The sequence below is a fragment of the Anser brachyrhynchus genome (assembly GCF_964034855.1).
Source record: "Anser brachyrhynchus genome assembly, chromosome: 10".
NCBI lineage: Eukaryota > Metazoa > Chordata > Aves > Anseriformes > Anatidae > Anser > Anser brachyrhynchus.
Window position 1 is genome coordinate 10,660,232 of NC_137705.1, and position 16,725 is coordinate 10,676,956.

The 16,725-nt window shown below is 43.9% G+C and overlaps 1 protein-coding gene across 1 annotated transcript; it reads left to right on the forward strand.

Annotated features, from left to right (window-relative positions):
* Positions 1 to 96: 96 nt before the first annotated feature.
* ZXDC (ZXD family zinc finger C) lies at positions 97 to 16,707 on the forward strand. Its single transcript, XM_080606899.1, has 10 exons — positions 97 to 5,486; positions 5,985 to 6,137; positions 7,232 to 7,310; positions 7,427 to 7,557; positions 8,489 to 8,659; positions 8,988 to 9,673; positions 10,452 to 10,536; positions 12,304 to 12,476; positions 13,351 to 13,452; positions 14,497 to 16,707. Exons 1-10 carry the CDS (start codon positions 4,331 to 4,333, stop codon positions 14,581 to 14,583), a joined length of 2,823 nt encoding a protein of 940 aa, XP_080463025.1. The 5' UTR covers positions 97 to 4,330; the 3' UTR covers positions 14,584 to 16,707.
* Positions 16,708 to 16,725: the final 18 nt, after the last annotated feature.

The window sequence follows — 16,725 nt, forward strand, 5'->3', positions numbered from 1 at the left end:
TTTTTCCCTGTTAATAGAGCAGGCCTATATCAGTCTGTGACAGGTCCCCTGATGTCAGGAACAGCCTCTTTCACTAACATAATGGAAGGCTATTTGCAATAAGAAACTATTCATTTTAAGAAAATGAACGGGAATTTTGTCCCACAAAATTAAGAAAAACAAAACACAACCAAACTTATTCCTGATAATTCAGAATTTGAGACTTCTTAGCTCTGGCAGATCAGACTTCAAATTGGAAATTGGAACTCTTCATTCTAATTCAGAGTCTGCTGCTATCAGCAAATAGTCATGAAATCCAGTAGTCAAACAAGTTGATATGTAAAACAAATTTATCATTTGGCTGTTGGAAGATGCACTAATATTACATATGCTAGAATCAAGCTTTTCTATATCACCATAAAAATATTTAGTTATTGCAACAGAAAGACAGGTAAACTGTAAATGGCCAGTGCAGCTTGCCTGCATGTGTTTCTCCCTGAAATCATTACCTGAGGAAAAAGAACAGAATGTAGTGCCAATTATTTAGGTAGTATTTAAGTAGGTTGGGAGGGGTGGTGGTGGTGGAGAATCAGAGGGTGTTAAGTAGTAGAACACTTCCAAACATCTTAGACTAGAGCCAGAAAAACGTGGAACAACTCATGATAAATTCGTGGGAGTCATATTCTGCTTCAGACTGAGATAGTGCCCTGCTGCTGAATCTGCCGTGTGCTTTGCTGCCCCACACTGATGAGTTTCTTCTGCAGAAACACATTGCACTCCAGCAGTTTCCAAATGGATGGAAACCTCCATAAAATCTAGATCCTGAGTGCTGGCTGACTTTCTGATATGAAATAAACTAAAGCATCAAGGACAGGATGATAAGGGCTTCCTTCACACAGAAATTGGTTATAAAGTAAGAAAGAGAAAAAGGTCTTTTGGTCTCCCTTCCTCCAAGAAAGAGAGAGGAAGACGCAGACCCCAATATGCCTAGATGCAACCAAAAAGAAACTTCCTATATTGTACTTGAACCTACCATTATATTTGTTAACAGTAACTCACTGAAGTATATATTGTTCTAATCAGCTATGAGGCTGAAGTGAAAACTGAAGCTTTCTGTGAATGAACCCCCTATACACATACGTATTGTCAGATACATATAGCTATATTTATATGCACACCAAGAAATGTTTTACATATTGGTATGTGTACAAAAATAGTTCTCAGCTATCATTAGCCTCATGCTAAGTACAGCCCTTGCCTATGGGCCTCATTCCGACAGGAACACAGAGTGCCAGCAGCCCCTGCCTCCGTACGTGCGTGGTTCTGGACATGCATCGCTGATCCAGCCTGGCACTCGATCTGCTTGGCACGGGATCCATCACCCCGTGGTGGGAAGGGGGGGTTACACAGGTAAACCTGTGCTGCCTGCTGCAGGTGAGGAGTGATGAGCTGAAGTCCTCTGGACTGTGGGGTCTCAAGAAAGCAAATAACTCTTAGACCCTGTGGTACTTACCAAAAACGTACTCTCTGTATTGCCTCTTGTGCCACATAAAGAAAACCTTTATTTTTTTTATCAGAAATCAGTTCTTTACTCTGTTCACATACTGCGTTTGTCTCCAGATGAATAGTGAGAGTCTGGCATCTGCTTGCAGCTGAACCTTCTGTGAAGTGCAATCTGCAGTTCATTGGTACTGCTTTACATCATGGAAAAAATGCACACATTGACAAGTTGTACGATAGAGACGTGAGTAGATGACAGCCAGATTTGACAGCCTTTGCTTTGACATATGTTATGCGTTACCTATTATTAATAACCACACTGGGCTGGGCCTAAAGTAGCTGTATCATATAAAACCACTCTAGTTTTCACAGCCAAAAGAACTGGGGTACTGTTTTGTCATGAGGAACATACAGAAAATATAACGGCTTTCTGTATTATGGAATGTATACCTGCTCCATAGTAACCCTAATGCTGAATTGAAAATCTATCAAAGACAAAATTTTGAAGAAATATTATGGAATTTTCACTTTTGTGTTATTTAGTACTGACACCTGACAGCATGCTCACCTTCACACCCTAGACAAAAAAAAAAAGGAACCCCGTTTTCCTCTTTGCAACTTTACTGCCAAGAGGACATAACCTTGCAAGTACAACTACATTTAATGTCACCCAAGTCCCTGGGAGTTTGTAACTCTGGGCCACCAGTAGGGAGATACAGAACCTGAAGGCATATACACGAGCTTCTAGCTGAAGATGAGGTTATGAAATCTTTGTCTATTAATTAGTATGAATATGGCAAACGGATTACAGAAAGGCAATGAGCTGACAAGCAGCTGGTCTTATTTAAGACTACACACTGCTGTTAATTTTTGAGTTATAAAGTACATAGAGTTATGTGCTTACTCTTAAGTCTACTTTGTGGTCCTTTAACTGTATATTTCAAAGCACTTAACATATGCAAACTGAGGTTTACAGTACCTTTGGGAAAGCAGGGGGAAACAGCAACCTATTCCCGCCTGCTGGGAGGAAAGAGCAGGTGATTTTGAGCGTACAGAAGCCATAGACCAGGCCAGGGTGAAGATTCCTATTCTGAGCTTGGCTCAGTCTCCTTATTTTTTCTGCTCTCTGCTTGTTTGCAGAGAAACTGTGACTATGAATGAGCAATTGTTCTGCCTTGTTCAGTGAGGATGCAGATGTCATTTCTAGGTAGATGACCTCACTGCTGGAAAAGCTCAATGGAGGCAGAGCAGTCTCTCAAACCATGTATCTGCAGTCATTGTATCAGACCCTGACAGTGGATATAGAGGTAGTGAGTTTTTGTAGTGAGGTTTCAAGCTTCCCCCAGGCTGAAATGTCCTTCCTATGAGCTGCAGTACCTCGATGCTTTCCTCGTAACACAGACACCTATCTGAAAACCTTGTGCGTGACTGCAGATAGAGGCAAGAGAACATCAGAGCCTGGGGAGGAAAAACAGCGTGCAAGATGCGTGTGTGCCTAAGTACAGTGGCTTTTGAATGCAAAAATTTTCTGATGTCTGCTGCTTGCTTTCCTAGTTAGAATCTTGTCAAGTCTCTCCTGGCAATGGCAAGTTAGATTTGTGGCTTTTTTTTTTCTGGCCTTCAGCTTGACATCCATCAACTGGGGATGAACCTATGGCTTGAGCAGTAGGTCCTGGGCAGATTTTTCTTTTCCTAGGAACATGCAGGAGAGCTGCTCAAAGGTGAAGTCAGGATGGCCTGGGGCAGCCAACAACAGGAGTGACCCAGACCCAGTCAGCAGGGGGGTAAGAGGGATTTTGGGGAGGCTGAGCTCAGGCAACCAGAGCCTTCAGCCTCTGCAGTCAGCTGTGAAGGTGCAGAGTGGGGGTACCTACAGCGGTATTGCAACAAGTACCAGTTCCCCCAGAGCCAAGTGTGGCTGGACAGCAGTTCCCCATCCTTGCTGTTGGAGATTTGATGCAAAATTGCTCTGAGGAAGGTAGAAGTAATTTGCCCAGTGGAATGATCATAGCACCATCTGCTGGGCCTGCTTGAAGGACTTATGTTATTTCCACCACGAACTACAGGAAAATTCTGTTTTGCTTAAAACTGGAGAGAGAAATTCTCCCAAATAAGTGGGGAGAAAAAAAAAAAAAAGACCCACACCTCTTTTTATGCATTAACTAGCTTTCTAGGTGGTGGTTGTTTTGTTTTTTGTTTTGTTTTTTCAGGACTTCCACCACCTTCAGCATCCGTATGTCATTTTAGAGCCCCTTTCCTCCTGCCTGTCCCTCCCTCTGTTAGTGACGTTGGCAGTAGGGTGAGGGTTGGACCAGGTGGTCCTGAAGGCCTTTTCCAGCCTTAATGATTCCAGGATTTCTCGCTGGCCTCCCTCCCTCAGGTTCCCTCTCTGAGGGGCTGGGGTGAAGGAAGCAGCACAGCCACGCTTTCAACGTGAGGGAAATAATTTGCATCCCTCCTGGCTGGTTCATAATGCTGTTTTTGTGATCCCAATAACAGTGAATGGGCTGTTTTGCCAAAACATTCACGTATTCCGACTCTCCCACCATGGCTGCAAGTTTAGAAGCGCTCTGCCCTGGCACAACTTCTCCTTTGGCTTTAACAGGAGTAACAATAATAATAATACGGAAACAATTCCAGCGATGCCTCTTTGCAGGGCAGCCAGCACCACATCCCCAACCCCGCTCCTGCAGCACCTCCCGCCCGGCCCCGCTCCGGAACTCCGCTCTCCGCCTTTTCCCCGGCGCCTCCCGCTCCGCTCCGCGCGGCTCCGCGCTCCGCGTTTCCCCGCGGGCCGCGCCGGCCCCGCCCCGCGGCTCCGGTTTCAGCCGCTGCTACAGGGACCCCCAAGATGGAAACGCAGGGGCTGCCCGCCGCGGAGGCGGCCCGGGCCCGGCCCGGCGCCCAACATGGCGGCCCCGCCGCGCCGCCCGCCGCCCCGCCGCCCGCCTGGCAACCGCCGCCCGCCGCCGCCGCCTCCTCCTCATCCTCCTCCTCCTCCTCCTCCTCCTCCTCCTCGCCCGGCCTCTACGTCAGCTTCCCGGTGCTGCTGCTGGAGGAGAAGCCGGAGCCCGGCTCCAGCCCGCTGCCCGGCCCCTGCGCGCCGCCGGCGGGGCCGCCGCCGCCGCCGCCGCCCGACAGCGACGGGCTGCTGCTCGTCTTCAACGTGGTGCGCGGCGCCGCCGAGGCCGGCCCGGGCGGCGGGGAAGCGGGGCGAGACCAGCAGCAGGAGGAGGAGGAGGAGGAGGGCGAGGCCCCCGGTTCTTCGCCGCCGCCTCCTCCTCCTCCTCCACCACCTCCTCCTCCGCCGCCGCAGCCTCCGTCCCCGGCGCCCCGCGAGGTGCCGGAGGAGGAGGAGGGCTCCTTCTCGGGCACCATCACCATCAACAACCAGAGCCTGGTGGTGCGCATCGAGAACGGCGTCCTGACGCTGGGGCCCGGCGCCGAGCAGCAGGCCGCGGGCTCCGCGCTGCCGCCTCCTCCTCCTCCTCCTCCTCCTGCGGCCGCCTCGTCAACCTCCTCCTCCTCGTCCTCCGAGCCCCCGGGCGGGCCCCGGCCGCGCTCCCCGCCGGCTTTCCCGTGCCCGGAGCCCCGCTGCGGCCAGGCCTTTCCCCGCAAGCAGCAGCTGCGGCTGCACCGCCTGACTGCGCACGGTGGCGGCGGCGGAGGGGGGGAGGAGGAGGACGGCCGGGGGGCGGCGGTGACGGCGGCCCGGCCTTTCGGCTGCCCGGTGCCGGGCTGCGCTTGGTCGTTCGCCACCGCCTACAAGCTGCGGCGCCACCTGCACTCGCACGACAAGCTGCGGCCCTTCGCCTGCTCCGCTCCCGGCTGCTCCAAGCGCTTCACCACCGTGTACAACCTGCGGGCCCACAGCCGCGCCCACGAGCAGGAGGCGGCGCACAAGTGCGAGGCGTGCGGGCAGCGCTTCCCCAGCGCCGCCCGCCTCGCCGCCCACCGCCGCCGCAGCCACCTGGAGCCCGAGCGGCCCTACCGCTGCGATTTCCCCGGTAAGGCGGCGCCGCGATCGTCCCCCGGGTTTTCGGGCCCTTCCTCGCCCAGTGGGGCTGGCACCTGTTGGGGATGGGGTCTCCCGCCCTTGCCCGCTGGCTGTTTCGCAGCCCCCGCTCGGTTTTCTTCCCTGCCGCCTCGCCTTTCCCCTCGGGTCGCCCTCTGGGTGTCCAGCAGGCTCCTGTTCCCCACCGCCTCGGTTGTCTGGGAGTTTGGCACCTTCCTTACGGCTTTGGTAGCCTGAAGTCGAAGCACAGGTCTTTGGCTGTGTGCCCTAGGCCAGGCTCTACATGTTCTGATCACTCACCTTGTCTAAGTAGCTATAACCTATGCAAATAACACAAACCTTGATTGTGTTTTTCTTTTTTTTTCCTGTGTGTCTGGATGTATGATCCAGGAAGACGATGAAGGTCCCTAACTAAAGCAAAACAAAACAACACACCTTTCCTGAACCACTTGTGTATCAAGCTGATGCGCTGTTTCCCTTCTTTCCTCAGGCTGTGAAAGAACATTCATCACAGTGAGTGCGTTATTCTCCCATAACCGAGCCCACTTTAGAGAGCAAGAACAATTTTCCTGTTCGTTCCCTGGCTGTAACAAGCAGTACGACAAAGCCTGCCGACTGAAAATCCACATGAGGAGTCACACAGGTATTCACAGGGGCAACTTGCACCTTGGGGAAGTACGTAAAAGATGATGTGTGAGCAGTGAATTTCAGTTTGCTGGAAAGGCTGATCGTCTTGAAGAGAGGAACAAAGACATGAGTTACTTAAAGGCAGTGAAAATGTTTGATTCTTGGGATTCTAGGAGTTCACTGGACGTACTTGTCAAATCTGAAATAACGATCGACATGTGAGAGATAAGGCTTTTGGCATGTGAGCTTGTTCATAAAAATTATCCTAGCTCTATTCCCAAGTTTGTAGACGTTCAGATCATTATGTAAATTCTAATCATGTTCAGAATAAGATGCTGAAAAAGATTCTCAGAACATGTAAAATGTCCGTGCTAAGATTTGAAACAACGCAAAGATAAATTTCAGGTCAAGCAAGCACTCCTGACTTGGAAGGACTACTGCTGAGCTGAAATCTAGCATTTTAATATTTTAAAGACAATTTTGTGTACTTGCTGCTGTCCTGTGTTTTCCTGGTTTCATGGTTTTACAGTGCGTTTCAAGAAGCGTCACTTTATTAAGTGAAGGTTAATAGAAGTGTTGGAAACTAACTTTAAGTACTTCATTGTGCTGTAATCAACATATAGTCACAGGTCATGAAAACAGGAAAATTATCCTCTCAGTTATGTTTCTGTTTTGAACAATGCCATCACTGGTTATTGAAGCACCTTCACGATAGCTGTGGGTTATTTGCAAAGAGTGTTTGGGAGAAAATTAGGAGAACACTGGGGAAGGTCTGGTTTTAGAAAACAAACAAGGAAAGGTAGGGTGGGCCGTTAGTGCTGAACATAAAGAGCACAAAACCAGGAAGGACCATGGTTTTTGATAAGCATAAGATGGATTGATAATGATCTGTGCTCCCAGGTGCATGTGAGAAAAGGCAAAGTCCTTGTGTTAAACAACATTCAGACTTCAGGAGAGGGAAGGGGACATCGCTACTCAGAAATTATTTACTTGAGGGGATGGTCAAGTCTTCTTGTCTTAATCTTATTCAATTTAAGCAGCTTTTGAGATTTCTTGATAGTAGTGTGTAATTTGGTATTAGATTATTAATGTAACCTTTCTTTGCTTAAGGTGAAAGGCCTTTTATTTGCGACTTTGAAGGCTGTGGCTGGTCTTTCACCAGTATGTCCAAGCTGCTGAGACATAAAAGGTAGCCTTTTCTGGTTATGCTCTTCTAAGTCACTTGCTATTTATTTTTTTTCGTTATTATTGCAGTAGTTAAACAGCGGGTTTAATCTTGCCATTGATGGTTTCCTTCCTTTGTAGGAAACATGAAGATGACAGGAGATTTATGTGCCCAGTAGAAGGCTGTGGGAAGTCCTTCACAAGAGCAGAACACTTGAAAGGCCACAGCATAACCCACCTTGGTACAAAACCATTTGAGTGTCCAGTAGAAGGTACAGTTCAGCTTTTGCATTAACTGATAATTGGTGTATATATAGCCCAAAGGTAGTGTGCTTTTCCCCAGACACAAGCTAGTTACAGGATCAGAGAAATTTAGAGTCAGCCTTTTAACTGAGATTGAAGAGGTAAAACAGAAGATGTAACTGAATTTGAGTGATCACTTTCAAATTTATGGATTGCCAAGAAAACAGCGGTTCTTGCTGTAGGTTGTTTTTTTTTTCTTTATGCTAAACAAAAACTGCTTTACTCTGGAAAATCCTACTTCTGATGCTCAGTTTCTGCAGCTCAGATTTATGACTTGGTTCATCAAAAGCAGTGAAAAGTGGTACCATCCAACACTTCCAAGGCCCCATTTTGTTGCTGTGATGTGATCTTGGCTGTTCAGTGGTTGCTCTGTGATAGGCTCTGCTGCTGGAATGGCCGTGTGAGTGGTTTCTGTTGTGGTTTGTGGTCACCTGGGAACCTAACTGACGCTCCGAGTTTCTTAGCACTGCATCCATCACTTCAGTAAGATTCCAGGAATGTAAATGTCTTGGGTCTGATTTTGAATATTCTTCATAAAGTAAAACAGCTCTATTTCATGATTGTTTCTCCTTTTAATGTTTTTTTCCAGCAGCCAGCATGAAGAGTTTTCTCTTAAGATGCCGTAGTGAGGAAGGGATGTACTTTACACTGAATGATTTAGCATTTCGTGTTGTTGGAAGCGAGGTTGCTGAACTATTCTACCCGCTGAGATATCCTCAGTGTAAAACAAGAAAGTGTATATGTGGCTGTCTTCTGATTTCCTCTAAACATATGTCCAGACACTGCAAAGCAACAAATAGAGTCTGCAGAGCTCTTTTGATTTGTTTTGTTAAGACACTAAAAAGAAACATCAAATTGAAGCTAGATGAATCTATAAAGCCTTCCATATCTTTTTTGCAGGCTGTTGCGCAAAATTCTCAGCGCGTAGTAGTCTGTATATTCACTCCAAAAAACATCTTCAGGATGTGGACTCGTTAAAGACGCGTTGCCCTGTATCAAGCTGTAATAAATTGTTCACTTCCAAACACAGTATGAAGACACACATGGTCAAACAGCACAACTTCAGTCCAGGTAATGTATTTGTTTCAAACTGTGGCAAGGTGTAATCGAACACCTAGAAGTTTTTAAAAGCTTCCTCCTTTGATCTTTCATATTCTTTCGTCCCCATTGTCTGATGAAAAGGGGCCCGAACCCTGCCCAGAAAGATTAGTTGCATTTAGTATACTGTTCCTGTTTTATCTTCACTGTGTTCCCCAAGAGCAAATGATAGTATGGTCTGTTTGTGCATTTTCTTATCCATGTTTTTGTATCCTAATAGCTCCTTCTCCTGATAAGTCATAGCATTTTCTCCCTTGTTTGTCCTAGCAATTAAAGATGTTTAAACTGTATTCTGTTGCAGATCTCCTAACTCAGCTTGAAGCAACCAGCTCCCTCACACCCAGCAGCGAACTTACCAGTCCGGGACAAAGTGATCTCAGCAACATAGACCTCGTGTCCCTGTTCTCCAATGTGTCAAGTAACAATTCTGGAATTGCAACAGATATGGCGTTAGTGAACTCTGGAATAGTCACGATAGATGTTGCTTCGGTAGGCTCAACTCTTGGAGGAAACCTGCCTGTCAGTAACAGTTCTTTAAGTCAGGCAGTTGATCCGTTGATACTGGTGGCCAGCAGTGATATGCCGCAGAGCCTGGACAGTTCTCTCTTGCTGGGAACCAGCACAACAGTTCTACAGCAAAGCACTTTAAATTTGGATGATGTACAGACTGTTAACGCAGAAGCCTTGGGTTCGCTAGCGTCTCTGTCAGTGAGGAATTCCAGCCAAGATGTGCACAGTTTGACGTCCAGCAATAATTTAACAATTGACACAGCCACTTTGACTCCTTCTAGTAGCCTTGGTGGTACCAACGTGCCTGAGTTACTTACGCCAACTAAAATTGAACGGAATTTGCTTCCCAGCTCGGACGTTGTTGGTCAGCAAGAGGGCAGCAAAGTAGTGACTCAGTTTGTTTTCTCCAACCCTCCAGGAAGCTACAGTGCTCAGAAAGAAATGGATCTTAGCGCAGTCACTGGCAGCTCATTTTTGGTATGCGGTAGCTATATTCATTTACCCTTAGATGAGTGAGACACCCTGAATTTGGGGATATCCATTGCTACTTACACCTTATAGGCAGACTCCTTTCTTGGAGTTTGCAGGTGATGTGTTTTGGCTTTTATTGGATGAAGGATGTAGAATGTTATGTTGAGTTGTGTGTTGTCAGAATCAGAATGGTGATAAGTTCCCTTAAGAACAGTTGCAATTCTGGTGGGGAGAGTGAAGGGAAAACCTTTCAAAATAAGGGATTTTAAAAATATCCATCCATCTGAGGATGAAATGGGATGTACAAGAAAACCCAAGAACAAGATGTTCTCATGTACATTACAAGTGCATGTAACGTACAAGATGATCTCATGTACATTAGTTGCAGGGAAAGATTTAAGTTAGGAGAGTAACTGAAACATATTCATCTCAGTCCTCATTCCCATAGCTGTTTCAAATAGTCATTCCTTTCTGCTTTATTATGTTATTGGAAGCCTGTTTACTTACAGCATGAAGTATTCTTTCTATTGTGATGTTTACCATGTTAAAATCTAAAAGCTTGCAAATACAGAGCTAACTTCCTTTTGTGTTGAACTCCAGATATTAAGTACATGCAGGTAAGTTATTGAAACCCTAATCTGAACAGCATGGGAAACTAGAATTCAGTGTTTGCAATATAAAAGATAACCATGACTGGGAACTCAGTCTGTTCTCATTGTCTTGGTTAGTTCTTGCATTCAAAACACTTTGCACCCTTTGCCTTTTTTTTTATTTCTCCCCTCAGGAGAGCAGTGGGTCTGCGAGAACAGACTACAGAGCTATTCAGCTAGCCAAGAAAAGAAAACAGAAAGGGAATGGGAGCAGCACAGGTGAGAAGACGCTCATTTTGTTAAATTTGTTAAACACAAGTATTTAGGGGTTTTGGCAGTGAAATGGGAGCAGCTATCAGAGTACGTTCTTAACTAACCCATCCATTTATCGGTAGTTAAAATAATTGTGCCTATGGTGTACCATTTGTTAATAATAAAATCACATTCTGTGGAATATCAAATTCGCAGTAAGTTTACAAAGAATTTTGCACCCTATGTTCTGTGATTGTTAAAAAGATATGATGCTTCCATCTCTTCATCTGCTGTTGATTTTTCTTATTAAAACAAACAAACAAAAAGCTATGGTCGCTTTTGGTCTTACCTTGTGGCTTCTCATTTATTCTGTACAGACAATGAAAAGATCAGCTGGATTTCTTTAGCTTCTGTTTTTCACTTAGTAACACTGTGTAGGTAGTGTTAAGGAATTGATTTCTTCAGTTATCCAGAAATACTCAAACCTCTCTGTTAGATTTTAGTCTTGTAGAGAGCAGGGTGAAATTTAGGTCATAATTTCAGACGTGTCCTCTTTATCTTAAACAGTAGCTTGACTCAAAGCTGTCTGATGTGATCGTACCCTGTTACTTTGTCAGATCAAGTGTGTTCCATGACTCTCTAGGCTTGCACAGACTTGGGCATTTGAATTATGCCTACCCTTGAGGCTGGTGTGGTCTTTTATACGTTTATATCTAGTTTAGTTCTTCCTTGCTGCCTCTTCTACCTCTGAAAATAAAGGTGGTAAGTTTTAAGGTAAGTTAAGGGACTAGTTCTGAATTGGGCACTATCATATTTCTGTATCTGTAAAAGCTATAGCTGCATGTATTGTCTGGTTCAGTGAATCATCATGCAAAAAGATAGCTGCTTTATGAAGTTAGTTCTAAGTGTGTTCGTATCATCAAACATATCTTCTGTACATCGGTTTAAACAGATGATTGCACTTAATCTGTACCTGTTTATGAAATGGCCTCAGAAAATGCCTATTTCCTTTCTTACTCAAGACTCCCAGCGGTCAACTTTTCACCAGCTGTTACTGCCTTAATGCTACTATGTGATTGTATTTCTAATTAGGCTAAATAAAAATTGTGGAGAGAAATTTATTTTTAAAAGGAAGTTGCCAAAGCCTTTTATTTACTATAGATCAAAAAATAATCCTGTCATCTGGTTATTCTTTGTATCCTTATGTTTATTTTGATTACGTTTGTGGTTTTCAGCCTTTGATAAAAGAAGCTGGTTCATCTTGTTTTAAGCTGAAAATAATTCTTAAGGTGGTGATAGGTGTACTTCTGTAGCCTATTCTAACAGTACTTCAGTTTTTTTTATCTGGAAGTATGCGAGCTTCATTGCTTCACTATGCTTTTTTTTTTTTCAATTTGGAAAAATTGTGTACATGACTTCTCAGGAAATGAGTTGCAAAATTAAAAATAGAAAATGCACTTCTAGTTCCTAATTCCTCTCTATAACTCCACAAATGTGCTGGTATTTCTGTTCTACCAGAGGGGAGAGCCCTAAGCTTAGCAATTTGTGATGTGGTTTTAATGGCATTCATGTTGAAAGATAACTGCTCAGTCAGCAGTTGGAGTTCATCAGCTGATTGCTGTCTGGCCTTTTAGCTATCAGATGGTGCTTAATTATATTGCACTGTTCCAGGCATTTGCTATGTAGTGCTAATTAGTGGTACAGTGTAAATTAACTGCATAAAATTGAAAAATGCTAGCAAGAAACTTTGGCAAATTGCTTCTGACTATCTAAATATTAAACTGTCTTTTTCAGGGGCATCTGGCTCTGGTCAGAGGAAAAGCAAAGGTGGTAAAGTAAGCCCTACTAACTTTTCGTCATCCAATACTGGCAGTCGACTGGGTGGCAACATTGTTCTGCCAAATGGGGGGCTGACAATAAGGGACCCTGCCACTGGAGCACAGTATGTGCAAATTCAGCTTCTTCAGGTAAGAGTCAAAGAGGATAAACATGCTCGTCTCTGTCACTTGAACTAGCACGTTTATAGACAAATCTGACTGTGAACTCAGGTATGACTGTCCCTGGAGAAATACTCTCCTGGAAGTTTATATGAAATGCGGCTTTAGAGAGGTCTAGATGTGCCTGAGAACAGCTGGTTCAGTCATGCAACAGCTGGGGCCAGAACCCCGATGCATTGCACAAGTGGATAAGATATTTTTATTTGTTTTAGTGCTAACATTCAGTCCAGTCTGGACCATATGGACCAGACTGTAGGGAGCATCCTATTCAACTTCTTAAGCTGGACTTTTTCCTCTTTGAAAAAAGAAAGTCTTTCCCTTTGACAACCCACCTCCACTCCTGTCCCTACCTTCCACCAAAATTCTTGCATTGCTCCATCTTTGTCACATATACAAGGTAAATAAAACTGACACGAAGAGTTTCCTGCAAAATGAAGTTTCATCTAAAACTGGTATTCCTCTAAACTGTTGAAATAAAGTTTGGCTTTTTTTCTAAAAATGCCTAATAATCCGTGTGAGCTAGTTAGTGGAGCATGTTGGGCAGTACATTTTTGGTCTGGTGCATATCTTTGTATTATCCAGAGAGAAGGTAAGTTCCACTTTATTCCTAACAAGGATATTCAGTATGGAGGAAGCTATGGGCAGAGTTCTTCCTTTCTGTCTTTCTAGGTTTGGATTTAAGTAGTAGTTAGCTTTATACATATCTCGGTGGGTTTAGGCTTTATACTAGTACAGAGCAGTTGCTTTATCAGATCTTTTAAGACTCTAAGGTTGAGTGAAATTTGCTGTATTGTGCCGAGATGCTTCAGAGTCTTGTAATTGCATCATGCTTCTGCCTTCACAGGATGATCCCTCAGGAGAGGGAGATTTACCCTTTCAACTGAGCTCGCAGTCCTCCTCATCACATTCTCAGCTTACAGTGGATTTACCTGTTCACATACTTCAGGTACAGCATGTCAAAGCTGTTGGGTTTTATTGGCTTGCTTGGAAGTGAATATAGCTTACTGTGAACCCTGATGTTCTGCCTAATGGAAATACCCCATTTTCCATTAGGAGTTCAGAACTGCACTGCAAGATTTATCTTGTGTGTGTTACCAACCTGTGACGCATCATAGCCACTTGTTTTTCTTCCTCTGCTAATGAATAACTAGGCATTACTAATTTATTACTGAAGTGCCCCATTCTTGTTTTCCTGATCCCATTCTGCAGGTATTAAGTAGGTCAAGAAAGGGGATCAGAATTGATATTCTGATCTGTAACAGGCTACGTGAAGGGTGGGAAGTGGGCAATAAAATCTTGATCCTAGATGTCAAAGAGGTGTTTATATGGGCATGGCTGTTAGATTAAAGTCTGCTCACTTCTGCAATCCTTGGTTTTATTGCTTGTTAACTATTCAGTGTCAGTGGAAATTTAGTTGTTTGAATGCCGAAAGCTTCATATGGCTCAGTGTCTTGCTGCTAGCATGAATATTTTGGTATCTGCTGTTCCGGTAAGCTGCTTGTCAGTGAATATGAGCAGCTGAGAACCAAGCAGCAATGAGTGATTAGCACATACATAGACCAGATTTTCTACTTGACCTTGTGGAGCTATGGTTTTGTTAAACTCTGCCATGCAGTATTCTTACCAAGTGTGTGTGTCTTGGATATAGAAAATAATTTTTTGTATTTGGGAGAAGCACTTTACTATGATAAATGTAGAAGTGCAGGAGTACTAGGATCATTGGCTGTGGTAGAGAGTTAACAGAGGAAAAGCAAATAGTCAGTGATGTTAAATTTTATCTCCCTTAGTAATATTCGTGTAAAATTTTCCAAAGAAAAACTGGAGTGGCACTGTCTGAGTGGGTCCCCAAAGTAGGAGAGCTTTATGTTTCCTCTAAACAGCTAAAAGCATTTCTCCGATCTTGGTTAAATGTCAAGGTAGTCTTAGTGATAAACACTAAGAGCATCTAGAGCACCACTGAACTCTTCATGCTATCTATTTGCTTTAACAGGAGCCACACAATTCCACTGAAGATGATGCAGGTTCTGATAACTCTCAGTTCACTGGAAGCACAATAAACTTACAGGATCTGGAGTGACCATTATTAAGAACTATTACTTGAAAACAAATTGGGCAATCATGTCTTGACAAAGTGAGGTAACTGTGTGGGTCTTTTTCCAAGGAAAATATGAAAACTAGGAGTACTGGACTATGGTTGCACTCCTTGCAATTTGCTAAAGACAGTTACAGCTGAAAGATTTTCTTTAAAAAAATGTAAATCCTACTTGATGTGCCTGTGTAGTATAACCTGTCTGCCTAATGGTCACAGAGACTGAGGCAGGCTGCTGTACAGTGTTGTTTCAGGGAGAAGTACTGTATTAAACTTCAAACTGAGGTAATATTTACTGTTTTCACAGGAAAGCAAGTATTCTACAGCTAACAAGTACAAATTTATAAACCTGCCTATGACAGTTCAGACTTCCCTTCCATTGGTCTCCTGCTGGAACCAGTGGCATTGAGGAATTAAAAGCTAAAATTTGCAAGTATTTTACGCGTGCACACACACAGATTGTTTTGGCCCCTGTGTTTTGGCAGAAAACTGGAATAAAATGTCACATACAACAAAGTTAATGTTCTACACCATGAAAATGAAATGCTCTAAAGTCTTTGTTTTAGCAAGCTAGATTCTAAATGTTAACTTAGCTGTGAATCAGTTTGTAGCTCATGTTGAGTTTCTCCCTTTCCTTGCTCCTGCATCCCAAATTATCTGCTGAATTCTTCCAGCAAAACTTGAAGAAAAGAACTGCAATAGAACTGTACTCACTGTAAGTGATTAGCTAAGACTCCAACAGTGTCTGAGAGAGGTTAGTTTTATCTTTGTGTTCCCTTTTTTGGGAGAGATGTTGACCGTCACGTAAATTTTAAGCACCTTGATTATCTCTCATCTATGAACTGCTGCCAAGTTAGCTGTAAACTGGCCACTACCCTTTTTTTTTTTTTTAATGGAACACTGTTAACACTTTTTCTTTATTGATATCACAGAATATCACATGCACGTGGAGCTTCCGTCTGGTTTACAGAATATGCAGTTGTTAGAATATGTTGGGAGGGGAAAAGAATTGTTACCTAGTAAGATTTGTCCCGCTGAAAAGCTGCAGTTTCTGCCGGGGGGTGGGGGGAGAGGTTGTATGTACTGTACTTATCTGGATTGAATTGCAGACACCTAAGTACGTTTAGGGTTGTATAGGGGGAAAAAAAACCACCATTTGGTTACATTTTAAGGTGGCAATTTAAATGTTTCTTATGGTAATGTACTGAATGCCTATAAAATTATGTATAGGAATTTGATAAAAGGGTGTATGTACTGTTTTTTATTCTCAATGAGGTGTGTGTATGCACGTATGTGTATATTTTTTATGAAATAAGATTATGTCATGCAGAAGAACGTTGTGATCTTTCTAACCTTGCACATATTTATTTATTTTACAGTTTTACTGATGTTGAATTCACACGAGGTCATTCAGAAATGCTTTTACTTCCTGTGCCTTTTGAACTATGTATGTGTCCAGAAAAATACTTTTTTCGGTTAATGGGAGGGGGTGGGGGGGAGCATACAGGTTACGTTTAACTTCAGGTCCTGGTTTGTAGGCAGTATTTTATCTTCTGGTTGAACCAGTTTTTATTTTTTCTATCTTTTGCTTAACTATCTGAGCATTGAAGTCTCTCTGTTCCTCTCATCCCGAGTTTACAGTACATGTCCAGGGAATCTCATAACCCTCTCAGGTGGGGTTTCGAAACCAAGCTAATTGGTAGGGGATATACACGATGGCTGTGACCACAGCGTGGAACCCACTCCTGAGAGGTAGAAGGGTTGAGGAGGAATCATGCTGAAGGGACTACTGGTGCTTTTCCTAGTGGTCACTGTGCTCTCTCTGGAAGCTGAAACTCCTCAAGCTCCCATTGCCTGTGTTAATCTGTTTTCAAGGACCATACCAGTTCTTAATCTAACAAAATGGCCAAGGAACACTCCATCTTTTTATGGGACTTGCAACTGAATCTTTATACTTCTGAAAATGTACCTCATTCAGCTTTGTAAATGAATGTAAAGCGCTAACCTCTGGGGGCCGAAAATTGGATCACTTGGCTTGAAGTCCATTGCTGGCAATGGATACCCGAAGAACTGCTGGTGCAAAAGGGTTAATAAAGCTTTTTTTTTATGGTCAGTTTGTCACTGGGTGGT

Coding starts and splice junctions, on each gene's coding strand:
- ZXDC (XM_080606899.1), top strand. CDS start 4,331: ATGGAAACGCAGGGGCTGCCCGCCGCGGAGGCGGCCCGGGCCCGGCCC. Junction 7,311..7,426: donor AAGCTGCTGAGACATAAAAG/GTAGCCTTTTCT, acceptor CTTCCTTTGTAG/GAAACATGAAGATGACAGGA. Junction 9,674..10,451: donor TCACTGGCAGCTCATTTTTG/GTATGCGGTAGC, acceptor TTCTCCCCTCAG/GAGAGCAGTGGGTCTGCGAG.